The sequence below is a fragment of the Eretmochelys imbricata genome, chromosome 5, assembly GCF_965152235.1.
Source record: "Eretmochelys imbricata isolate rEreImb1 chromosome 5, rEreImb1.hap1, whole genome shotgun sequence".
In the NCBI taxonomy this organism is placed as follows: Eukaryota; Metazoa; Chordata; order Testudines; family Cheloniidae; genus Eretmochelys; species Eretmochelys imbricata.
The window spans coordinates 60,876,445-60,903,284 of NC_135576.1; the positions used below are offsets into that span (position 1 = coordinate 60,876,445).

A 26,840-nucleotide genomic window follows, 5' to 3' on the forward strand; every position below is an offset into this window, starting at 1 on the left:
AAATTTCTCAGTTTTTGCTTACCCCAAATTCCCCGGTCTCTTTCTTTCTTTTTTGACAAAAGTAGACATTTACAGAAAAAACCCTATCTTCTGACCACACTAGTTATTATGTTTAGTTGAAGGGAGACTAGTGACAGGATGGAGAACAGATTCTAACTAACTTCAATTTCCAAGGTACAGTGAACATCCAGGGCATGAAAGCTGCACACACACTCCTCTCAAAACAGTTGGAGACTCAGGGAGGCCCATAAAAACCTGGAGTCCCCAGCTTCAGCTCCTCTGTTGCAAACAGATGGCTCAACACAGTTCAGACATAAAGATTCTTACTAAGGGCTAGTCTACATTGGCACCAGGGGAAGGCAGCTTTAATCTCTCTTTCAGAGGAACCCTGACAATGATGGCAGCAGCAGGGATATGCTGAGTTAGTGCATCCCCTCAACACCTATGCCATGCTCTCTCATGCGAGTGTTGCCCACTTTTCAACCTGAGTAAGTCTGGCCCATTGTCTTCTACTATATCTTAGGGGAACTTCATGTAACCCTGCCCTTCTTCCTTCATTTCTCACCCGTCTGCATTCCAATCAGGCTGCCTTAATGCCTGCAACAGACACATTCAGAGTAGGGTTGCCAACTTTCTAATCGCATAAAACCAAACACCCCTGTCCTGCCCCTTCCCGAAGGCCCCACCCCTACTCAGTCCCTTCTCAGAGGCCCCACCCTCCACTCACTCCATCCCCCCCTTCCACCATTGCACACTCTCCCTCACTCACTTTCACTGGGCTGGGGCAGGAAGTTGGGGTGCAGGAGGGGGTGAGGGCTCCGTCTGGGGTTGCAAGCTCTGGAGCCGGGTAGGGGATGAGGGGCTTGGGGTGCAAGAGGGGGCTCCAGGCTAGGGCAGGGGTGCGGGAGGGGATATAGGGGCAGGCTCCAGGAGGGGGCTCAGGGCTGGGGCAGGGATGTTGGCTCTGGAAGGGAGTTAGTGTGCGGGATTGGGACATGGACTCCAGGTGGGCAGCACTTACCTCAGGCAGCTCCCGTTCGGCAGTGCAACGAGGCTAAGGCTCCCTGCCTGCCCTGGCTCCGCGCAGCTCCTGGAAACAGCCAGCATGTCCCTAGGTAGAGGGGCCAGGGGGCTCTGCATGCTGCCCACACCCACAAGTGCCGCCCCCACAGCTCCCATTGGCTGCGGTTCCTGGCTAATGGGAACTGCAGAGCTGGTGCTGCGGGCGGGGGCAGCGCACAGAGCTTCCCTGACCACCCCTCTGCCTGGGGCTGTAGGGACATGCCGGCCGCTTCTGGGAGCTGAGCGGAGCCAGCCTTAGCCCTGCTGCGCCACCAAACAGACTTTTAACAGCCAGCCACCAGGATCCCTTTTCGACTGAGTGTCCTGGTCAAAAAACAGACGCCTGGCAACCCTAATTGAGAGCACAGCAGAGACCATCTCTCTATTCTCAGTTCCTTCTGTCACCACAGCAGCCCTAAGCAGATGGAAAGAACAATTGCAGGAAACGTACTGTTCAGCCCCTATGTCCCTGGACTGCAGTATACTTAGTGAATGCCCAAAGAATTTGGCTAGTAAACTTTAACAAGTCTCTGCTAAGCATGTGTGAATTGAGATTTTTTCCAGAGGTTTATAACCTGACTATATTTGGGTAAATTTTCAGAAGGATTGTGAAAGACATGTCCCTGACATAGGGCACCCCCTTGCCAAATCTTAAGCCTTTGTTCCAAAGAATGGAGACTAGAGCTTCACAACAAAATGGTTGTACGATTATTTTTAAACACTGGCAAAACAATATATTTTGACTGAAACTTTCCAAAAAAAGTTGAGCCTGATGCAGACACCTAGCATGGGAAATTTTAATCTAAAGAGTTAAAATCTGGCAAAACTATTAAAGCAACTGAAAGCAGGGTCTTATAATGGAAAGTGTGGGGCAACCTTAACTATGGGCAGTGCTACCAGTTCTGCCTACAATGAGATCTATAAAACAGTTATAAGATCATTAGTGGCTTCTTGATAGGTTTAATCTTCTGTACAATTTCCATTCTGCCTCGTGGCTTGCTTTAATACTAACACATCAATACCTATTCTGCCATCTACAACTTTCAACAAACACAAGCACAAAAAATAAAAAGTGGTACAACACCACCACAACTCTAGTAATTATTCGTGTTCCTTGGTCCCCCCACTCACCTCACCTAAACACAAATTAAATGAAAATTTCTTAGTATGGAAAATCATTAATCTTAAATCTTAAAAACAAACATTTTCCGCAACTCCATCCTCCCCCAACAAAACACCACACTCAAATGTGCTGTCTAATGACAATACCAAAGGCAGTACTAACATCCAGATGATTAAGTAATGTTTTGAGCAGAAAACTGTATAAGCAATGCATGATCTATATTTATCTGTTTGTCAAACCAAATGAGAAATCAATACTACATCTATGGATGTACACACTTCACATTTATTGCATTTGATTTTCTCATTTTAAATTCTATCACTGGACCATTGGAATACTAAAACGTAAAAAGACCTTAATTCACTATGAGTGATTTTCAAAAATAAATGTGATACGAAGGGGATATCAACAGCCCTTAGAACATACTTTGTCAAGAAGATCTGTATAAATGTTAATCTTTCCCTATTTGGGAGAAAAAACCCTACCCATCTTACAAACTTAAAAATCTGCATGATATTGCTATAGTCTTTGTCCACCCTTCCCCACCCTAATTCCCCCAATCTTTTATGACATCTATTACAACACCTTGTCTTAACTTCCACTGTAAACTCTTCATCAGGGAGAGTGGATGAAATCCGGAACCCAGTGAAGTCAACAGGAGTTTTGTCATTGCGTGCAGTAAGGCTAGAATTTCATCCCATTATCTTTTATCTGTCTGTGAAGTGCCATGCATGTTTTTGGTGCTACATAAATAATAGTAATCAAATATCAAGCATTATTTTTTTCATCAAAATCAGCAGCCTGGAGCTCCCGAAGTGACAGACCAGAACCAAAGACCAAAAACCTGATTCTCATGCACAATCTATGTTGGGCTGAGCATCGAGGACATCCATACAGACTGCAGAAGAGGAACTCTCCAACCACTGAAGACACAGAGCCACTTTATAAATTAAATAAAGACTAGCACAACCTCATTTTCAACCAGGGAATCTAAAGTATAACAGTGTGACCAACACACCGCCCTAATACCCACTTTAAACCTATATTGTAACACCCTCCCTACACACACAAGATAGACACCCTTAAACGAATCCAGTGGGACACATCCTATATTCGATATCAAATTCAACTAGGATAGTTCCTCCAAAATAAACTAAATGCTCTTGCTGAACTGAATACTTGCCTGGAGACAACCAGGTCCTAGTAAAATTCAGCTGCCTCGTTCTTGATCTAGTCATGGACAGTGATAGACTTCCTAAGCACTGAACTTGCTTTAAACATGAACCATAAAGAGAGGGTCCTGGTCAGCAGATGCCTTTAGCTCTTGAAGTAAGTCCTAAACATGGCAGTATTTTATATTCAGAGGAGTGCATGACACAAAGCCCCAACAGATACAAATTTCAGTAAGTTAGAAAGATCTATACAGTGTACAACTATAGCCAGGGCTGGATTTCCTATTACACACAGTAGGCATGTGCCAAGGGGTGCCTTACCACTCAAACTGTGTGCAACACAAAGGTCAGCTGTAGGTGGTGTGTGTGTGTGCGTGCGCGTGCTGAAGATGCCATGTCTAGGAGCACGTGAGATGTAAATCTGGCCCTGGCTATAGCCAGGACCCATTTACACCTATATCCAAGGATTCACATGAATTTTTTATCCTCTGAATGACTAATATTTGTATATAAAAGCTGGGCAACAGAAACTTCTGAAACGGAGTAAATTATTAGCCTCTGTGCATCACGCTAATATGTAAATAATTTTTGTAGTATAGTCATGATTACGTTAAGCTCCACAGAAAATGCACATCTAGAGAAAGAAAAAGTTAATTTTAACCAGATAATCCATCCTACATTAAAATGTGAATTAAAGTAGATAATGTACATTTTTTTCTGCAAGACTTGCAGAGTGAGCAGAGTGGTAATGAGACTGATAGAAATGGAATTTTGCTTGACTCTCATTATTTAATAAATGTGGTTACTGAATGATTCATTCTCTAGTGCATTCACAATGAGAAAGGAAAACAGGAAATATGTTTTCTTCTCAACACGGTTAATCTAAAGATGGACTTTCACAAATCATAATGAAAACTGAAGATAAAAATTAGGATCATAAGAAGGCCTTTGGTGTTATTATCAGAATCTTTTGCTATTTAAAAGAAACTCATTATCTTTATTCAAAGACTAGAAACTAAAAACATCAACCTTCTGGTCTGATGCAAAAAGTCACACTCCAAGTAGATAGATTTCCACAAGGGAAAACTCAAACCACCATTGATAATTCAACGCCATCAACACTTTGAATAAGGTTCATAATTGTCATTGGTCAATGTGATTTACAATCGAACTACTGTGTGTGTATAATCCAAGTACATACCCAGGGTCCACGGCAGGTTTGAACTGGGGTGGCGAGTCTGTGCTTAATCCTGTGCCACCACATGTTCATTACTATTGTTACTGGAGTTACCTAGATTAAGCTAGCACAGCGCTAGCTAAGAATCACAGTTTAATTTGTAGTGTAGACATAACCTAAGTGGAGCTGGGAGGTATGATTTCTATCTTGGGTAGACACGTGTACTTGCTTTGCTTGAGCTAAATCTGTAAGGACAGCTGCCTGAGTATGCACCTGGGAACTCGGACAGAGTTGCACTTGCCACTGCCCATGACGATACAGCCATGCTGCTATTTTTAGTGCGCTAGCTCTAGAAGAGCTAACATGTATTGTCTACCTGAGCTGGGAATCAGCTGCTGTGTAGACATAGCCTAAAAGGTCTCTGAGGCACAATGCCTTCTGGTGCCCTACTGCGCCATTGAGGGTCTGCACGGTCTCCAACACAAGTCTGTGTCTAAAAGCCACAGAAAATCCCCACTATATCTTCTCTATATGGCCAAATCGAGTTTCCTTTACATCTGTGACAGCAGTCTCCAAATATAACAAATTGAAAACTGAGTTCTCAACTAGAAATGGAGTAATTTATAGCTAGCTACCTTTAAAATAATATTGAACAGATGCAGATGTTTTCCAAAGTGACAATGGGCCAAACTGATCACTGACTCACACTATGTAATCCCATTGGGCCCAATTCTTGTCTCATTGACACCAGTGTAAAACCAATTTCTCTTGAATTAATTCAGTGGAATTACTTTTGATTTACACTAGTGATATCAGAATTGGGCCCAATTACTTTAATTGCAGAAGCTATCGGAAGCCTGCATCCCAAGAAAGGGGAAAAAATTCATAGGCAGGAGTTGTAGACCAAGCTGGATGAGCAAGCATCTTAGAGAGGTAATTAAGAAAAAGCAGAAAGCATATAGGGAGTGGAAGAAGGGAGGGATCAGTAAGGCAAGCTACCTTATTGAGGTCAGAATATGTAGGGATAAAGTGAGACAGGCTAAAAGTCAAGTAGAGTTGGACCTTGCAAAGGGAATTAAAACCAATAGTAAAAGGTTCTATAGTCATATAAATAGGAAGAAAACAAAGAAAGAAGTGGGACCGCTAAAAACTGAGGATGGAGTGGAGGTCAAGGATAATCTAGGCATGGCCCAATATCTAAACAAATACTTTGCCTCAGTCTTTAATAAGACTAAAGAGGATCTTAGGGATAATGGTAGCATGATAAATGGGATATAAACTGGCCACTAGGAAATTTAGATTAGAAATTAGACGAAGGTTTCTAACCATCAGAGGAGTGAAGTTTTGGAATAGCCTTCCGAGGGAAGTAGTGGGGGCAAAAGATCTATCTTGCTTTAAGATTAAACTCGATAAGTTTATGGAGGAGATGGTATGATGGGATAACATGGTTTTGGTAATTAAATATTCATGGTAAATAGGCCCAATGGCCTGTGATGGGTTTTAGATGGGGTAAGATCCAAGTTACCTGGGAAAGAATTTTCTGTAGTATCTGGCTGATGAATCTTGCCCATATGCTCAGGGTTTAGCTGATCGCCATATTTGGGGTCGGGAAGGAATTTTCCTCCAGGGCAGATTGGAAGAGGCCCTGGAGGTTTTTCGCCTTCCTCTGTAGCATGGGGCACGGGTCACTTGCTGGAGGATTCTCTGCTCCTTGAGGTCTTTAAACTACAATTTGAGGACTTCAATAGCACAGATATAGGTGTGAGGTTTTTTTGTAGGAGTGGTGGGTGAAATTCTGTGGCCTGCGTTGTGCAGGAGGTCAGACTAGATGATCATAATGGTCCCTTCTGACCTAAATATCTATGAATCTATGAATTGGCCCATTCATTTTCTAGTTATTGCAGGCCGGCAATATCATCTCATTGGTTTCTTGAATGCCTCTCTGATTATATCCATCTTTTCTCTCATACTTACATTGTAAGCATTTTGGGTCAGGGACCATCTTTTTGTTTGGTGTTTATGCAATCCCTAGTGTAAAGGGACTGTTGCCCCCTTACTAACAGTCAGTGGGGGTGTTTTGGTTGGCTAGCTCCCAGTACTAAAAGGGGAAGGGTCTATGGGAAATCAGGACCCTGAGACTGACAGTCCCCAGGAACAATGGGTCGAGGCCAATGTTCCAGGTCAGCCTGAATGACAGGGTGCGCAGGCTAATCAAGGAGTCAGGAGGCCAGGGAGGTCCTGTCCTCCGTGTGAGCTGGATTTGCCTACGTCAGACAGAGTGGGGCCAAGCTAAGGAGAAAGCTGGGGCCCAAGCTAAGCTGGGGAACAGAGCTGGGCCAGATCCAGAGGGACCAGAAAAGCAGCCCAGAAAGAGCAGATCCTGTCCTGGGAGCAGAGCTGCAGCCCCAAAGCCAGAGGCACAGCCCAGAGAGAGCAGACTTGTCCTGGGAGCAGAGCTGCAGCAACCAGATCCAGAGGGACCAGAAAAGCAGCCCACGAAGCAGGTCAGTGCTGGGAGCAGAGTCACAGAAGCAGCCAGCAGAGCAGACCTGTCCTGGGAGCAGAGCTGTAGCAACCAGAGGCAGACGGGCCAAAGAAGCAGCCCAGGGAGCTGGAGGCAGAGCAGCAGCAGTGCAGAGACAGAGTGGTGCTGCTGGGGCTGGAGCAGTCTGGAGCTGGGTGCGGTGAGCAGCTGGGGAGAGCGAGGGGGACCCTGGGCAGTGGGCCCAGCACAGGGAGACGCCTCAGCCAAGAGGCTCTGCAGGCCTGGCGTGGATCATAACCCCGACAGGGCGGGGCGATACTGGGAAGAAGGGTCCTAGCACTTAGAGCCTGAGAGCCTGTGGCCATCACCAGAGCAAGTGTCCACAGCATCCCTGCAGCACAGCCCAGGCCTGAGATGTACAAGGAACAGACTGTGAACTGCCCTGACATTCCAGAGACACTGTTTGTGATGTTCCCTGCTACAGAGCAGGTTGATGTGTTTCCTTTAACCTTTTCCATTTTTTCTTATTCTTTTTAAGATTAATTGTTGATTAAATAATTTGCATTTGCTTTAACTTGTATGTAATGGTCAGTAGGTCAGTGAAGTGCCCAGTGCAGAGAGAGTACCCCGGAGTGGGGACGCCCTAGCCCCTGTCCTAGGTGACCACAGCAGGGTTGGGGGTCGAGCCCCCCAGGAATCCTGGGCCCAACCTTGTTGGGCTTACGAGGACTCTGCCAGACAGGAGAGTGGAAGGGAAGTCCTCAAGGGCAGGGAGGCCACTGGGTAAAGGAAGTGGGAGCAAGGACTCAGATCCTTTCGCTAGCCCACTTCACTGGGATAGTGCAGAAGCCAGGAAAGTTTCCCACAAGAGCGGGACTATTCCCCCGCTTACACTAGCACATTGGGGTCCTGTTTCACGATGAAGTCTCCTAGGCTCTTTGGAAATATAAATAAATAAAATAAATAAATAAATAAAAATAAATGCCTGCTGGCACATTAGCTTCAGTTACACAGAGCATCATTGTCTAGTCTACACAAGTAGTAATCTGTTTTTCATATCGGTTAGTAAGGTGGATAGTAAGATTAAAAAAAGCTCAAATTCCAAAAGTACTATTGAGATTTAAGAACTAGAGAAGGAGAGTATTGTGAGTAAAGTAAATGCCTAAAATTAGAATGATCAAAAAAAAGTGGTTCATTTTTAAAATAAATTCAAGACAGACTGTGTGATGGTGTGAAACTTCCTGTAAAGTCTTGCTTTGCAGAATGAACTATAGAAATAAAAGGTTTGAGTTTGAGTAAAGGATTCACATTCATTGAGAACAGTTTTGGATTTGTTTTTAACCTGTGTGAAGTCAAACTCTAGGAACAGCAGCCATTTGAGGGTAGATGGCCAATGACTGGCTCTGAATTTGTGGGTAGAGGATTTCTGAAGACTGGGTGTGACAAGACAAGGCAGGGGTGGAAGCAGCAGCAGAACTGACGCACTCCCTTTCTTCCCTATATGGGATCCCACTGTATCTTAGTGACCAAGGCAATTGTGCTGCTCTTAACTAGTGGGTGTTAACCACTGGATGTTTCCTCACATACCCTCTTTTGGGTGATGCTTACTAGCTGAGAACTGCTGTGGTTATTGCGTTTTTGGATGTGTGTTAGTGACAATCAAAAATTATATGGTATTACATGCACTCATAAAAGGAATATTTACAATAGATTGACATTAATTCATCCTGTCACCAAAAGGATCCCATCACAATTATTATTGTGACAGCTACATCAGTGGATACAGCAGACAGATACCACCAGTAAAAGGGCCTCACTGGTAATTACTATAGCAAGCCAACAGAGCAGCGAGGAGATAACAGCATATGCTACTCTGGCTGAGATTAAATTTATGACTGTTAGAATTCCATCTCACAGGAAGAACCAACACACAAAGGCAAACATGAGAAAAAAGAATTTATTATAAAAACAACAAAAATCCCCCACAGATTTTGCTTGTCATTTTTCATGTTTTCTTTTCTAATCCTTTTCCTTTTTCTAATCATTTCCTTTTCTGACACCAGTACACAGCCTGAGCAACCAGGCTGAACAATCTGCACGGATTTAGGAGAGGGGTAAAAAGTGTTTTTCCTCAATTGAAAATTTCTCTGTGAAGTCAAGTCTACAAGGAACATTTTTAATAAGTACACTGCTAAAATTTTTTTAAGCTATTTTACAATCTTAAAATCCTAATTTAGCAAGTCAGATCCTCTGAATTCTAAGGTTAGAATTCCACTGCCTTGCACCTTGTGTTGTCATTTACAAGGCTGCAGAGAATCAGGAGCAACATAGCTGACAAGTATGCTTTTAACTTTTGCATTATATCCAATCAAATGCTGCAATGATTTTCTAAATAATAGCACGGATTAAGAGAATATATATCCACCTCTTCACAACAAAGCTATACACTGTTCCCAACCCATGCTAACACGGCTGTTACTCTGAAACCCATGCTTGTAACTCCAACTGGCATTGATGAGACTGTTTGCCATACTGTGACAGACTGACAATATCCTGAACAAACCTCGTGGAATTAAGATAAACTTAACTAAATAAAGTGAAACCCTATCAAATCACGGTTAATGTCTTTGGGGTACACTGTATTAAAATACAATTGTATAGGTGTTACTGCATCATTGTATGTGCCCTCTCTAGTAGGAGAGGGATGCTACTGTACTTCCTCTGTTATCAACCCGTTGAAGATATGCTCCTGGAGAGGTTCATATCTATATTTTAACTCACACTAGATTCTCCAGGGACCAACAGACAAATAAAGGATTTGGGGACAAATAGCCTGTTTTTTAAACTGGCTCAGAGCCTTCTCCATGACCCAGCAAATGGGCAGGACTTCTGGTCCATGGATGATCCTAATGCTTAGGGAAGGATTGGAAGGATTTGACCTATTGAGACTCATTAGAATGGGTGCTTGTTCTGAGCTGAAGCTCTGATGAACTTGTCACCACAAAAGAAACCCTGTGCATAAGGTGTTAAAGGACTGCTCCTGCCAGACCTCATGTTAGAGTTGAGATGGTGCCTGATAAACTTATTAGCATGCATATAGGTTATTATTAATACGTTATTTTCTGTAGTACTTCTACCTTAAGAATAAAATAGGCTTACATAGATAGAACTGTGTGATGGCTAACTGGTGTACTTGCTACAGTTATAAGTTATCTCTAAAGAGAAAGCAAGCAGGGTGCAGGAGCAGCTTCTCTCTGCTGGGAATAATATAGTGAATGCAGGGAACCGTGCAGCCTGGAAATATCGTGGTCAGAAAGGAGTGAGATGCAAGTTTCCACCCAAAAAGGCACTGGCTGGAAGCATGAGAGGGTGCCCTGGTTGGACCACTGAGAGGAAATACAGGCACAATCACCCTGAATTGTGACACACACACTTGCATCAGGTTATGGCACTCAGACTAATTTCACTGAGAGATTCAGATGATGTCATGAACTACACATGGGAAGCTTTACTGATGTATCCATAACACGGAATACCAAATAGAATTACAGACTACTTTTTTGTAGATACATTATATGCCGGTGTTGTCTGCCACAGTTTGCCTCAGATCCTTCTTGCTCATCTTACGAATCTCCATTTACCTCCTTTCCCGAGTCCTTCATTCTCCTTCTTATTCAGCTCAACTCCACAAGATTACCCTTTGAATATTTATTTCTTTCAAATGCATGCATTGTGAAGCTTAATGAATATTTGTAAACTATTTTCAGATCCTGAGATAAAAGGCACTATGAAAAGGGAAAAATTTTTCTATTCCATAAATTATATATTGTACATTATGTACTTTCCTAACTATTATTAATATTATGTATGTATGTTTTGGAAGCATTCAAGAGTCCCAATGAGGATCAAAGTTCTGTGCTAGACACTCTACAAACATAGAAGTAGACATGGTCACTTTCTTATTCTGGAATTAAGTACTGAACAATACTAACTATGCAAATGCTTATTAAACCTGTTAGAGAATTCCATGTACTTTTATATAAAGACAGAAATCTTGTTAACTGTAGTTATTTTGATTTTGACAATTTTCCAAGTCTCAAGACAGCCCCAACACTTAGCATCAAATAGTAAAACGTGGTCTTTGAAATAACTCCAGTAAAGATTAGCACCCACAAAAAGGGGTCTTCCCTTAAATGAATGCTGACACAGATTAAAGTTTAATACAAAAAAGAAAAAAGTTAGACAACCACAGTGAAATGAACAATAAAACTTAAGTATCTTTTTTAAGAGACTATCAGAGAGCTATAAAATCTTGAATTTGGAATGTGTCCACCCTTTACCTGGGCCAATATTTTAAAAAATAGGTACCTAAAATAAAGCTCCAAAATCCTTGTTTAGGCACCTAAAAGGTGTCCTGATTTTCAAAGGTGCTGAGCACCAGCATCTCCCATCCTTAATGAAAAGCATTTTCTACAGAGGCCCAAGGGGAGAAAAGAATTTTGTTTTATTAACTATTCCAGGTATCCATAACTTTCATAGACTGGCCAGACCCACACAATGTACTATACCAAAAAGAGATAACATCTAATACCCTAAAGATGTATTTTTTCTCTTATGCAGAATTTTTAAGGTAATCTCTCATTTTTATCCATGTTCTGAGATAATCCAAAAGGAGTACGGGTGGAGGAGTTCGGAGCGCAGGTGGTGTTCTCTTCGATCCTTCTGGCCAAGGGTAGGGGCCCAAGCAGAGAGAGATGCATCCTGGAGGTGAATGCCTGGCTGCGAAGATGGCGTTGCCAGGAGGGCTTTGGCTTCCTTGACCATGGGATGCTGTTCCAGGAAGAAGCACTGCTAAGCAGAGATGGGGGTCCACCTATTGAGGAAGGGGAAGAACATATATGGATACAGACTGGCGAACCTAGTGCAGAGGACTTTAAACTAGGTTCGAAGGGAGTAGGTAAGCAAAGCCCACAGGTAAGTCAAGAACATGGTGACCTGGGAGAAAGTTTGGAATTTGGGGGGAGCATGGGCTGTTATAGCTGGGGTATAGAAGAGACAAGACAGAACTTGGGAAGGGGCAGGAATCAAATCAGTATCTTAGATGTCTGTATACTAATGCGAGAAGTATGGGGGATAAGCAGGAAGAACTCAAAATGCTAATAAACAAACACAACTATGACATAGTTGACATCACAGAGACCTGGTGGGATAATACACATGACTGGAATATTGGTATAGAAGGGTACAGCTTGCTCAGGAAGGACGGGCAAGGAAAAAAGGGAGATGGTGTTGCCTTCTATATTAAAAATATACACACTTGGGCCAAAATTGTCTCCTATTTCCATCTCAAACTTGTTGAAAGTCTCTGGGTAAGGATAAAAGGGGGTAAAAAACAGGGTGATGTCATGGTAGGGGTCTAATACAGACCACCTAACCAGGAAGAAGAGGTGGATGAGGCTTTTCTTAAACAGCTAAAAAAATCATCCAAAGCACAGGACTTGGTGCTGATGGGGGCCTTCAACCACGCAGACATCCATTGGGAAAATAACATAGCCGGGCACAGGTTATCCAATACTTTCTTGGAATGTATTTCAGAAAGTGGAGACAGCTACCAGGGGAGAGGCTGTTCTAGATTTGATTTTGACAAATAGGAAGGAACTGGTTGAGAATTTGAAAGTGGAAGGCAGCTTGGGTGAAAGTGAGCATGAAATGATAGAGTTCATGATTATAAGGAATGGTAGGAGGGAGAACAGCAAAATAAAGACAATGGATTTCAAGAAGGCAGACTTTAGCAAACTCAGGGAGTTGGTAGGTAAGATCCCACGAGAAGCAAGTCTAAGGGGAAAACCAACAGACGACAGTTGGCAGTTTTTCCAGAGAGACATTATTAAAGGCACAAGAGGAAACTATCCCACTGTGTAGGAAAGATAGGAAGTATGGCAAGAGACCACCCTGGCTTACCCAGGAGATCTTCAATTATCTTAAAAAGAGTCCTACAAAAAGTGGAAAATAGGTAAAATTACAAAGGATGAATATAAACAAATTATCCAAGTATGTCAATTTGAAAGGCCAAGGCACAAAACAAGATCAAACTAGCTAGAGACATAAAGGATAACAAGAAAACATTCTACATTAGAAGCAATAGGAAAACCAAGGACAGGGTAGGCTCGTTATTCAATGAGGTGGGGGAAATAATAACAGAAAATGTGGAAATGGCAAAGGTACTTAATGACTTCTTTGTTTCGTCTTTCATCAAAAAAGGTTGGTGGTGACTGAACGTCTAACATAGTGAATGCCAGTGAAAATGAAGTAGGATCAGAAGAGGCTAATATAGGGAAAGAACAAGTTCAAAATTACTTGGACAAATTAGATGTCTTTAAGTCACCAGGGCCTGATTACATGAATCCTAGAATACTCAAGGAGCTGACTGAGGAGATATCTGAGCCATTTTCTTTGCAGTTATCTTTGAAAAGTCATGGAAGATGGGAGAGATTCCAGAAGCCTAGAAAAGGGCAAATATAGTTCCCACCTATAAAAAGAGAAATAAAGGCAACCCAGGAAATTACAGACCAGTCCACATAAACTTCTGTACCCAGAAATAATAATGGAGAAAATAATTAAGCAATGAATTTTCAAACATCTAGGAGATAATAAGGTGATAAGTAATAGCATGATTTGTCAAAAACAAATTGTGTCAAACTAACCTGATAGCTTTGTTTGACAGGGTAACAAGCCTTGTGGAAAGAGGGGGAAGCGGTAGACATGGTATATCCTGACTTTAGTAAAACTTTTGATACTGTCTTGCATGACCTCATAAACAAACTAGGGAAATGCAATCTAAATGGAGCTATTATAAGGTGGGTGCAAAACTGGTTGGAAAACCGTTCCCAAAGAGTAGTTATAAGAGGTTCACCATCATGCTGGAAGGGCATAATAAGTGGGGTCCCGTAGGGATCAGTTCTGTTCAATATCTTCATCAGTGATTTAGATAATGGCATAGAGAGTACACTTATAAAGTTTGTAGACGATACCAAGCTGGGAGGCGTTGTAAATGCTTTGGAGGATAGGATTAAAATTCAAAATGATCTAGACAAACTGGAGAAATGGTCCCAAATAAACAGGATGAAATTCACTAAGGACAAATGTAAGTACTCCATTTAGGAAGGAACTAATCAGTTGCACACATACAAAATGGGAAATGACTGCCGAGGAAGGAGTACTGCAGAAAGGGGTCTGGGCGTCATAGTGGACCACAAGCTAAATATGTGTCAACAGTGTAATGCTGTTGCAAAAAAAACCAAACCATCATTCTGGGCTGTATTAGCAGGAGTTGTAAGCAAGACACGAGAAGTAATTCTTCTGCTCTACTCTGATTAGGCCTCAACTGGAGTATTGTGTCCAGTTCTGGGCACCACATTTCAGGAAGGATGATGTGGACAAATTGGAGACAGTCCAGAGGAGAGCAACAAAAATTATTAAAGGTCTAGAAAACATGACCTATGAGGGAAGCTTGAAAAAAATGGGCTTGTTTAGTCTGGAAAAGAGAAGCCTGAGAGGGGATATAACAGTTTTCAAGTATGTAAAAGGATGTTACAAGGAGGAGGAACAAAAATTGTTTTTCTTAACCTCTGAGGATAGGATAAGAAGCAATGGGCTTAAATTATAGCAAGGGCAGTTTAGGTTGGAGATTAGGAAAAACTTCCTAACTGTCAGGGTGGGTAAGCACTGGAATAAATTGCCTAGGGAAGTTTTGGACTCCATCATTGGAGATTATAAAGAGCAGGTTAGACAAACACCTGTCAGGAATGGCCAGATAATTAATCTTGGCATGAGTGCAGGGGACTGAACTAGGTGACCTCTCGGGGTCCCTTCCAGTTCTGTGATTATGTTTAGCTCCCATTAGAGCTATTTCTTCCACCTTTACTTTCTCCTCTATCTCAGCATATGAGCGCATATCCTATTCCCCCTATCTGTTTCTGGTTTGCTCACCCAGACTACTCCTCTGCCCGCACAACAATTTTTGTTTTTAAAACTATTGTTGCCCCTTGGTCCAACCAGCTAACCAACATTCCATTCCTTGCTGGGTGATTGCCATTACAAGAAAAAACTGATGAAGTCAGTTATTTCTTTGATGCAATCCTATTTCTTTAAAAAAAATTTTATATAGGTTCTGTTTCCCTGAACACAGTAGGAACAACAGGTTTCCTTGTTTGTAAATCCAAGTCTGTTTTCCAGCTAGTGCTGTGCTCCACGGAGTTTCATCTCTGCTCCTTCTCATGGCTATGCTACCAGCTGATTTAGCTGGCTTTATTATAGATTTCTGAATGCTTTCTTCTTCTGACACACACAGCTGAACCACATTGAGCCACTCACTCCATTCACCCCTCCTCCCTCACTAGCTCCTTTTCACTGGGCTGGGGTGTAGGAGGGTGGGGAGGGCTCCAGGTGGGGGTGTGGGCTCTGGGGTGGGACCAGGGATGAGGGGTTAAGGGTATGGGAGGGGGCTCTGGACTGGGGCAGAGAGTTAGGGTGCAGCTGCGGGCTCTGGGAGGGAATTGGGTGCCAGAGGGCGTTCCAAGCTGGGGCAAGGGGTTGGAGTACCAGAGGGGGTGTGGTGTCTAGGAGAGAGAGTTTGGTTGCAGGAGGGGGCTCAGGGCTGGGCAGGGGCTTGCCCCACTGACCAGACTTTTAACAACCTGGTCAGCAGTGCTGACCAGAGCCGCTAGGGTCCCTTTCCGACTGGACATTCCGTTTAAAAACCGAACACCTGGCAACCTTATTCTTCACTTGCAATCAGTCCCAGGAAAACCCTTTTTTATTCTTCCTTACTTAGATGTTGCTCAGGCCTTCCAGTGCCTTCAGAGGTGGCTTCTATTATTTCAGCTATCACTAAACCAAGGGGCATTTAATTGTTCTTTCATTGGGCCTGAATGAAAGATAGCTAGCATGCTCAATAGCTTCAGTTAGGCCTGTGATTGCCCAGAGATCAAAGTGACACTTGCTGGCAGCCACTAATACTATCTAGCATAACTAACTAAAAATTGCCCTGAATTCAGTTCTCCATTTTCCCTCTCATGTAACCATATGTGCTGTTAGAAAACTCTTCTGGAGGCTAACATAGTTCCTATTTTTAAGAAAGGAAAAAAAAAGTGATCCGGGTAACTACAGGCTTGTTAGTTTGGCATCTGTAGTATGCAAGGTCTTGAAAAAAATTTTTGAAGGAGAAAGTAGTTAAGGACATTGAGGACAATAGTAATTGGGACAAAATACAACATGGTTTTACAAAAGGTAGAGCGTGCCAAACCAACCTGATCTCCTTTTTTGAGAAAGTAACAGATTTTTTTAGACAAAGGAAAGGCAGTGGATCTAATTTACCTAGATTTCAGTAAGGCATTTGATACGGTGCCACATGGGGAATTGTTAGTTAAATTGGAAAAGATGGGGATCAATATGAAAATTGAAAGGTGGATCAGAAATTGGTTAAAAGGGAGACTATAGCGGGTCATACTGAAAGGTGAATTGTCAGGCTGAAGGGAGTTTACGAGTGGAGTTCCTCAGGGATCGGTTTTGGGACCAATCTTATTTAATCTTTTTATTACTGACCTTGGCACAAAAAGCTGGGAGGTATTGCCAATTTAGAGAAGGACCAGGATATCATACAGGAGGATCTGGATGACCTTGTAAACTGGAGTAATAATAATAGGATGAAATTTAATAGTGAGAAGTGTAAGGTCATGCATTTAGGGATTAATAACAAGAATTTTTGTTATAAGCTGGGGATGCATCAATTAGTAGTAATGGAAGAGGAGAAGGACCTTGGAGTATTGGTTGCCCACAGGATGACTATGAGCCGCCAATGTGATATGGCCATCAAAAAAAGCTAATGCGGTCTTGGGATGCACCAGGAGAGGTATTTCCAGTAGAGATAAGGAGGTGTTAGTACCGTTATACAAGGCACTGGTGAGACCTCATCTAGAATACTGTGTGCAGTTCTGGTCTCCCATGTTCAAGAAAGATGAATTCAAACTTGAACAGGTACAGAGAAGGGCTACTAGGATGATCCGAGGAATGGAAAACCTGTCTTATGAAAGGAGACTCAAGGAGCTTGGCTTGTTTAGCCTAACCAAAAGAAGGTTGAGGGTACATATGATTGCTCTCTATAAATATATCAGAGGGATAAATACCGGAGAGGGAGAGGAATTATTTAAGCTCAGTACCAATGTGGACACAAGAACAAATGGATATAAACTGGCCATCAGGAAGTTTAGACTTGAAATTAGATGAAGGTTTCTAACCAGCAGAGGAGTCAAGTTCTGGAATAGACTTCCAAGGGAAGCAGTGGGGGCAAAAGACCTATCTGGCTTCAAGATTAAACTTGATAAGCTTATGGAGGAGATGGTATGATGGGATAACATGATTTTGGCAATTAATTGATCTTTAACTATTCATGGTAAATAGGCCCAATGGCCTGTGATGGGATGTTAGATGGGGTAGGATCAGAGAATTCTTTCCTGGGTATCTCGCTGGTGAATCTTGCTCACATGCTCAGGGTTTAGCTGCCATATTTGGAGTCAGGAAGGAATTTTCCTCCAGGGCAGATTGGAAGAGGCCCTGGGGGGTTTTCGCCTTCCTCTGTAGCATGGGACACAGGTCACTTGCTGGAGGATTCTCTGCACCTTGAAGTCTTTAAAACAATGATTTGAGGATTTCAATAGCTCAGACATAGGTGAGAGGTTTATTGCAGGAGTGGGTGGGTGAGATTCTGTGGCCTGCGTTGTGCAGGAAGTCAGACTAGATTATCATAATGGTCCCTTCTGACCTTAATATCTATGAGTCTATGAGGCAGCACTTCCTGTTAATGATTAAAGAAGATAAAGGGGGATTCACCAACTAAGTGGCAGCAGCAGCAACCTCATATTAATGTTTAAAAATATTTGAATAGGAATGGGTTACATCACTCATTTACTCTCTCTGCTGCCATTACACAAGATCAATTTAATTCCGCCAACAACTCCAATGGGAAAATACAAAAATAACTGAATCACATTATTGGAGGAAATGTTTTCAGAGGGCCAGACTCTTACTCTGACTCACATCAAGTAATAATGCATTACGTGTAAGCACATACTGCACTGAGAATAGCGGAGCTACTTCAGAATAACAGAGCTTCTTGTACAGTAATATAGTATTCAATGTAATTATGAGTGGTAGAAGTTGACAAAATTTTTTTTTACTGATGCTCCATGCTAGGAAACATTGTTCCATATTATATCAAGATTACGTTAGAATTTCTTCAAAATTTGTATCTCGTTTGTTTTTAAATGGGAGGTGTCTTTTGAAAACTACAAACAGGGTCCCCTAAGAGGCTATACTTTGTTGTGTCTAAGTGGTAACTGGACAGTGAATTTAAAACAAGACTATTTCCTGTTTTAATTGAAGACCAAAAAGCAGTTTCCGTGTGAAATGAAATCCATACCACATTATTAATTCAATTATCCAGATGATGATGGAAATCTATGCTCATTATACATCACCATCTGTTTCAACTGGTTTTTTTAAAAATTTAATAGCAAAACTCACACAAAGATCCTTCAGTGACAATCTTCCTACCAATTAGTAAAGGAGAATTGTACTGTTTTATTCACATTACAATTTTTTTTATAGAAAGTTATACATTTGATAGCTACAGCTGTAAGGGGTGAAATTCTGGCCCCAATGAAGTCAATGTAATTTTACCATTGACTTCAATGGAGCCCAGATTTCACCCAAGTTTTATAACAAAAAAGTAGCTCGGTGGAATAAATGCAACACCTACCATGAAACTGACATACTCATGAAAAAAATGGAAAAGCCTTCTACCTTTTATTCTATAAACAGTTCATAAGCATTTAATATGGCAAATAATTTTCAGATTTGTAATTATCCTGTTTTAGCGTATTGTGAATTTAGGTACTTAGTGATCTCTATATCTGAATGCGATAAACATATTGTGGGCTGAAAATCAGGCAGTAAATCTAATCAGGCACGCAAATAACATTTTTTAAAAGGATTAAAAAGCATTTAATTGTATGTTTCAATACTGTGTTCATTGGAAAAAATATTTTTTCCATATCTATCCAGCCATGTATCCATTCATCTAGATGAAAACTGGCCTTTTCCTCTATTCTTATCACCAGAAGTCAAGATTTTTTTCTTTGAGTAGAGGAAGGCCTGAGGCAGGAAGGATCAAAAATTTCCTGTGGATAAAGGCCAAAATTTTCTAACTTGAGTGCCTAAGATTAGACACTAATTACAATAAATAGGTTGATATTTTAGAGGTAGTGAGCATGAGCACTGAATACTCTGCAGCTCCAAAAAATCAGGCCATTGATCTGGATATCTAAATACCATATGGATTCTCCCCTAAGATGTGTTACAGGAATGTAGCAAATCCACAGGACCAGATTTTGTTCTAGAACCGTTTAATTGAATAAATCACTATGAAAAGGCAGATTTCCATCCAATTCTGAGCAGGGATAGTGAGCAACAGAAGCCATCTACAAACACTGAAAAGCATGCCAGCTTTACACTGTGCATCACAGAGGTATGTTACAGTTTAAGTAATTATAAAATGTTAAATAGGATAAAATTCCCACATTCGTTCTACTACTTTCTCTTACTAATGCAATATTTTCACTGCAGTAGGTTATATCATTGCAATAAGTTATATTGGGACAAAAATGTATACTTTAAAAAGTCTTAAATATAGGTGCCAGTCCTTTGTCAAAATCTGGGAACACAGAACCCTGCACCCATGCAAAAATCTCAAGGAAGTCAATAGGACTACGAACAAGTTGGGGGGAGTGGGGTCCTAGTTAGCAGATTTCAATGCAAGGTGCCAACATTATAAAAAGCAACAAGACAAACAACCAGTGGGCAGCCCTGTAAGGAGACTCAGGAAACAAATGAGCTCCTGGCTCGACTAGTGGCCAAAAGCAAATATTATTCCTCTGCTGAGATGGACTACAAGTCCAATCATTTTGGTCGGACACCCTCCTGATCCTGCCAGGATGCCGGACCCTGCCCCAAATCCCACCTAGAAATTCAGACTTCTTATCTTGAAATGAGTCAGACAAGCAACATGAGAAAGACCCTAGAACAACAGTAATTTGAAAGGATAGCGATTGCTCATTTGGTGTTAAGAGCTTCTTACTTACTATTTTCCTCCCACAACTGATGCAGCTACCTACTATGCTCATCACTGATATGATTAGAAGGAGATGAAAAGAGAAGTAAATCTAACCCTGTTTTCTCCTGAGAATGCTAAGGAAAAGACCCACCTCCTTATCTAGAAGACTTAAACATGACTGCACCCACGTCTAAGTGTCCCCGTGGGACGAGAGAGTAATATGATACTGCAGACAGGGCACCGATTTAGGAATTGGGAGTCCTTTGCTCTACCACAAAACTGCTGTGTGGCTTTAGGCAAGTCAATTCATCTCTCTGTACCTCAGTTTCCCTTCCCATACTTGTGCGTGTTGACTATTTAGACGGTAATCTTTTTAGGGAGGGGTTGTCTCTTAGCTGAACACCATGGAGTTCAATCTTGAATGGAACTTCCAGGCACTATCGTAATATAAATAATTAATAAAAATAATAATAGGGTATTTCAAACAGGAATTGGGCAAAACATTGTTTGCCCCATCCAAATAGTCTGCTGCTGGATTCCTCTCAGCACTGCAACACAACCTTGATCTTCTCTGTACCCTGGTGAACTTGAGTGTTTTGTTTCCTGGTTTTGAGTTAGTTAAGTGGGCAGCCAATTGGATGAGGAGGCAAATTACAACAACAGCTCCACTCTAACAGGATGGCTGCTATATGACATGGTTTACTCATCTACTAAAAGTAAAGTTTATCAGATATGACTTTTTCCTCTGATGTAAGTGTAAAGAATTTTCTATCTAGTTTAACTGAGAGAGTGTGGTTCCTGACATATATTGTATATTTATGTATCATTTTCATTGTTTATCTGTGCCATAGATCATTGTAACTGTGAATAATATTGCTGATTTCCCTGTTCTTAGTTTTTATTAAACTTAATCAGGAGGTTACCTCACTAAGCTGTGATGGACTCCCTGTTGAGGTGGGAAGCCAGACTCTTTTTAAAATTATCTTGGGGGATAATACTTTCAGATCATTATTTCTAGGTGAGGAACTCTTGGAGAGGAAGGATGGATGATTGAAAGAAGGATGCATTGAAAAGGAAGAACTAACTTTAGACATCCTGATTTTTGAGAAGCGCCCCCTCAGAATACTAATTATCTTCAGGAGCAAAACTGGCTCAAAGAATCTGTTTTCTCACTGGGATAAGTTTCCTCCCCAAAAGATCTGGAGAAGGAAATCTCACCCTCCACCAAGCAAGAAGGTTCTTTGACCTGATTTCTTTTCAAGGTGTTTTACATTTTCTTCCTCTTGTGAAGGAAGTACTATAAAATGGCACAAGGGCCACAATAGGTCAAATGAAACAGTACATCTTTAGCGCCTTCCTGAATGGAGGGGGAAGAAAGAGGTAGGAAGACTGCAAGTAGGGGGACCGACTCATTCCATTGGCCATACAAAGGGAGTTTGCTGTTGCTTCTGAGGTTGCCACTGGGGTCTGAGGTAGTGGCAGGGAATGGGGACTTCCTTCAGGTATCTGAGTATTGCTGGGCTATGGCAGAAACAGGTAAGCACCATCAGGAGAGAAATACTTCTCAGAGGCTTGAGCTGACAGGTCTGTTTGCTGGAACGGAGCAGAACAACTTTTGAGTTGAAGTGCCTTAAGCCAATGAGTTTCATCTGAGAACAGAGGCTATGAAAGATGCATGAGTGCCACCTCAAGCCAGTAGGACTCAAAGGGGCAGGGCTGAGCCTGCCTGTTTGAGAGTCTTCCATTGGATGTTATTAGATATCTTGGTGGTTCCCAGCAGTGGCTCCTTTACAGATACCAGCTAAGCAGGACAAAGCCACTGGTCCTACACTCATGTATGAGAATGAGGAAGTGGGGGGGGGGACTATTCTTCACCTTCTACATGTTCTCTCTCCTCATTTTCTAGCTATCGCCACCCAGGCATCCTTAATTGCTGACCACCTCACCCTAATGGTTCCTCTTCTCCCCCACACCTATCAATGCTTGGACCATCTCTGGTCCAAAGCGTCTTCAGAATGAGAGCCATTGCTGTTGTGCTCCTACATGGCACTTCAGATCTGGCCTTTCAATAAGGAGCAAAGATCACTTCTGGTCCCCACTGCTGCTGAGAGGCAGGTGGCTCAGTCCAGCAGTGCTGCTACATAGACAGATGACACAAGCTGGGCGAGAAGAAGGGGCAGATAGGGGCTAACTTTTTAGCATACATGCAAATATTTTTCTCATTTTCATTTTAAATTAAACTGCATGAGCCATATCTTTATCAAATATTCCTGAAAATATTAATGCTATCCTAAAAATGCAACCTTCTACTTGCAGAAAGAAGGTGAATGATGATTACCTTCTGCTTGAAGCATAGATCTCTTTACTGTTGTCAAGGTTCCTCCCCCACTCTGAACTCTAGGGTACAGATGTGGGGACCTGCATGGAAAACCTCCTAAGCTTATCTTTACCAGCTTAGGTCAAAACTTCCCCAAGGTACAAAATATTCCACCCATTGTCCTTGGACTGGCCGCTACCACCACCAAACTAATACTGGTTACTGGGGAAGAGCTGTTTGGACGCGTCCTTCCCCCCAAAATACTTCCCAAAACCTTGCACCCCACTTCCTGGACAAGGTTTGGTAAACAGCCTCACCAATTTGCCTAGGTGACTACAGACCCAGACCCTTGGATCTTAAGAACAATGAATAATCCTCCCAACACTTGCACCCCCCCTTTCCTGGGAAATGTTGGATAAAAAGCCTCACCAATTTGCATAGGTGACCACAGACCCAAACCCTTGGATCTGAGAACAATGAAAAAGCATTCAGTTTTTTACAAGACTTTTAATAAAAAATAGAAGTAAATAGAAATAAAGAAATCCCCCCTGTAAAATCAGGATGGTAGATATCTTACAGGGTAATTAGATTAAAAAAACATAGAGAACCCCTCTAGGCAAAACCTTAAGTTACAAAAAAGATACACAGACAGAAATAGTTATTCTATTCAGCACAATTCTTTTCTCAGCCATTTAAAGAAATCATAATCTAACACATACGTAGCTAGATTACTTACTAAAAGTTCTAAGACTCCATTCCTGGTCTATCCCTGGCCAAGACCCAGCATACAGACAGACACAGACCCTTTGTTTCTCTCCCTCCTCCCAGCTTTTGAAAGTATCTTGTCTCCTCATTGGTCATTTTGGTCAGGTGCCAGCGAGGTTACCTTTAGCTTCTTAACCCTTTACAGGTGAGAGGAGCTTTCCCTTGGCCAGGAGGGATTTCAAAGGGGTTTACCCTTCCCTTTATATTTATGACAACTGTCTACCAAAAGCATAACTTACACGACACATACAAAACCACATTTATCAGCATATTCTTACCTCCACGATCCCGCGCTGCTAAATTTTGACCCCTTTTTAATGTAATGTCCAACTGGTACATTCCGGGATCACCCAAGGGAAAATCTGCATTACTAGTTCCAGTTGTATTGGTTCTCTGAAAGGCAAAAAACCCAAAAAAAATAGCTATATAATACATATGGCAGAATAAAGAACAAAAAAATACATCCTATAACTAAGGTTGCAATCCTGCAGAACCCCAAGCCCACAAAGAATCCCTCTGAATTCAGTGGAACTCCTCAAAGGAGCACCAATATCCACTCACATGGAGTCAATTACAGGTTTGTGGTCTAATGGAGTGGAGCCAGGCAGATACATTCCTGAAGAGAGCTCTGAACTTCCCCCCAAATCCGGACTGGTGCAGAACAGGTGATGTATGTCACAGTAGTGATGACTTCAGCAGCAGACAAAATGCTTGACCTAATCATTGTTAGTGAAAGCCCAGCTGGCTAATTCCTAACACATTATTATTATTAGCAAACTCTTAGCCTATGTCTACACTACTAGCCAGGGGTGAAATTCCCATCTTGCATACACATACTCACACTATCTCTCATTGAACTAATGCGAATATAAGCAGCAGCGTAGCCACAGTAGCGGCCCAGCTTAATCAACACCACCAAAACCAGTGGAAACATCCTTGGCATGTCTCCTATCACTGCCGGTGCTACCACGGCTATGCACCAGAGTTGTTTGCCAAAATAAGAAAGGGGGATCTGAAGGGAATAAGAGGACAGGAAAGGAACGGAAGCATTCATACACAAAGTATTGAAGGAACACTCTGACCAAACTTTTAGTATTATTCATATAACACCATTGATGTCCATGGCATTTCAACAAATAGACTCTAGAAATATCAGTATAGGAACTACAGATGTTCTCCATGCCATTCCATCTTCACCTTGTCTGAATTCCAACAAGTTCTCTCTAATTACACCATCCAGGGGACAGCTTCCCAGAAAATATACAATCATTCTGAAAGCAGAGACCCTGGCTATATTTTCATAGCATTTGCAAATTTTATTTTATTTACAGCTAAAAGTGATATGTTGTATCGGTTATAAAATAAAATTCATGGAGCATAATTCTAATTTCACTTTCCTTGGTGTAAATCAGAAATAACTCCACTGAAGCCTATGGTGTTACATAGGTATGGGATCAGAAGTTGGTCTATAGAAGAATTATCTTAACAGTTAAAAATTGCTAACCCCTCAAAAAAAAATTTTGGCAGATAAATGGATTCCAATTTCACATTAGAATATTCCCACTTACACTGGGTTTCTGCTACTTAGAGAACAAACCAAACCAAACAGAAACCAATGTTAAGTTCCTCAGACACCAACATCTGCTCCTTATAACAGAAGCTTCCACACCTGAGAAAACTAAAATCCTCAAGGATGGCTTACCATGGTCCCCTCTCTATCACCAGCCAGCCAGGGAGAGCAAGATTATAGCCCACCTCATTTCATTTGGGATGATTAATGCTGCAATGATTGTCACTGGCAACAGTCTAGCCCTCTGTGTAATCAGCCTTTGAAATAAACAATATTTTTCCTTCTTTTCCCATTTTTACTCTAAACTTTATTTTATTCTGTCCATTTTTTCATAATTTGTTTTGTTCCGATAGATATGGGAAAGACTATTTTTCTTTTGTTATTCAGGTGAATAGCTATAGCTCAGTTCCTGGAAGCTCCTGATTATTTCAAGAACTAGTAAATTCCCACATATATTAAAGCCTTAATCTTGACCTTTTATATTTTATGGATCCAATGAAGTAGTTAATGGATAAAAATGTTGTTGTTTCTGCAGAACTCTTGTGGCTGGTAGCTGCAGGTTAAGTAGGTAGAGAGAAAACTAATTCCTAGTTTAAGATTTTAGCATTAAAACTCTGCTATAAATTCTTACGGGATTTTTTTACACCAAAGTTAAAAAATGTTATACTACTTTGATAATTTGCCAGTAAAACTCTTGACATTGATCAGAAATTCAAATGAATAAACCAAATTAAAATTACGTTTTACCTAATGACATAGTCCAGTAAACACTATAAATTTGAAAAGCAAAACAAAGTGAAACTCATGTGTAACCATTTGATTCTGAAATAACTCTTCCTTTCCATAAGCATATGGAGCCACTGACGGTATTAAGACGACAGAGCTGGGTGTCATCAACATGCTGAAAGCACCACAGCTCCCATCTCCTCACGAGCACTTGATCCAGCCAAGACAGTCAATTGCCTTGCCCAGTATGTGGATACAAATGGGACATGGATAAGAATTAACGGACAGACTCAATATAGAGAAGATTGTGGTGATGTTAGTTGATTAGGGGAAACAAATGGAAGGGCTGGTGAAGATAGTACCAACTTCTCTGGTCGGGGAGGGTGTAAGCCATTGAGTCATAAAGCTCCTAGCAGCAGAATTCCAGTGCCTTTCTTCAGGAATAGGATTATTTTCCAAAACTAAAACAATCCAGTATGAAAGCCCCTCCCACGGCCAAAAAGGGGGTGTGAGGCATAACTGCTACACTATGAGGTCTAATAGGACGTGGGGGTGAGACACTCTACCATAGACTTGAGTAACCTAGCCAAGACCATAGAGACTAGCAAAGTTTCGCCTGGCAATGGAGAGAGCCTGTGTGAGAACAAACAAAATCAGGAGCATCCCAGGTTAAATAGGAGACACAGGACATCTAGAAACCAAGGCTGGTACAGAATTTGGCAACTCATTTGTTCAGGTCTCACCTGAAGAAGAGCTCTCTGTGAGCTCAAAAGCTTGTCTCTTTCACCCACAGAAGTTGGTCCAGTAAAATATATTACCTCATCCACCTTGTGTCTCTAATACCCTGGGACCAACATGGTTACAACAACACTGCAAACAGTAAGTAGTAGAATGTCAAGCCACTATCTCTGCATTAGGAGTGGTGCTTATTCAACTAAATGATTAAAAATGGAGACAAACTATAGATATGACTATCAAATGAATCACCTTTCCAATTATCTTTAACAAATATAACAAAAAATAGCACCCAGAAAATGACTATTTGTACATAAGGATCACTGAAAGGCTGCTGTCTTTGGAAAAAACGTTAAGACAAACTTTATGACCAACAGATTACCAAACACTTCATAGCATAAGCGTTCCAGACAAAACTGGAAATAATACCCAGGGATTAAAACTTGCTGTTGATGTGGTTTACAGGGATTTTACACTTACATTTAGGGATTTGTTTTAGTCCACTATTTTATATCTTGCGTCTTACTAAAATTTATATCC

General features: G+C 41.5%; 1 protein-coding gene across 1 annotated transcript in view; it reads right to left on the reverse strand.

Annotated features, from left to right (window-relative positions):
* Nucleotides 1-26,840, reverse strand: part of MCTP1 (multiple C2 and transmembrane domain containing 1) — a 440,685-nt gene that overhangs the window by 239,353 nt on the left and 174,492 nt on the right. The window contains exon 2 of the mRNA XM_077816331.1: nucleotides 23,548-23,662. Within this exon, the coding sequence (XP_077672457.1) occupies nucleotides 23,548-23,662 (115 nt within the window). The remainder of the gene's footprint in view (nucleotides 1-23,547; nucleotides 23,663-26,840) is intronic.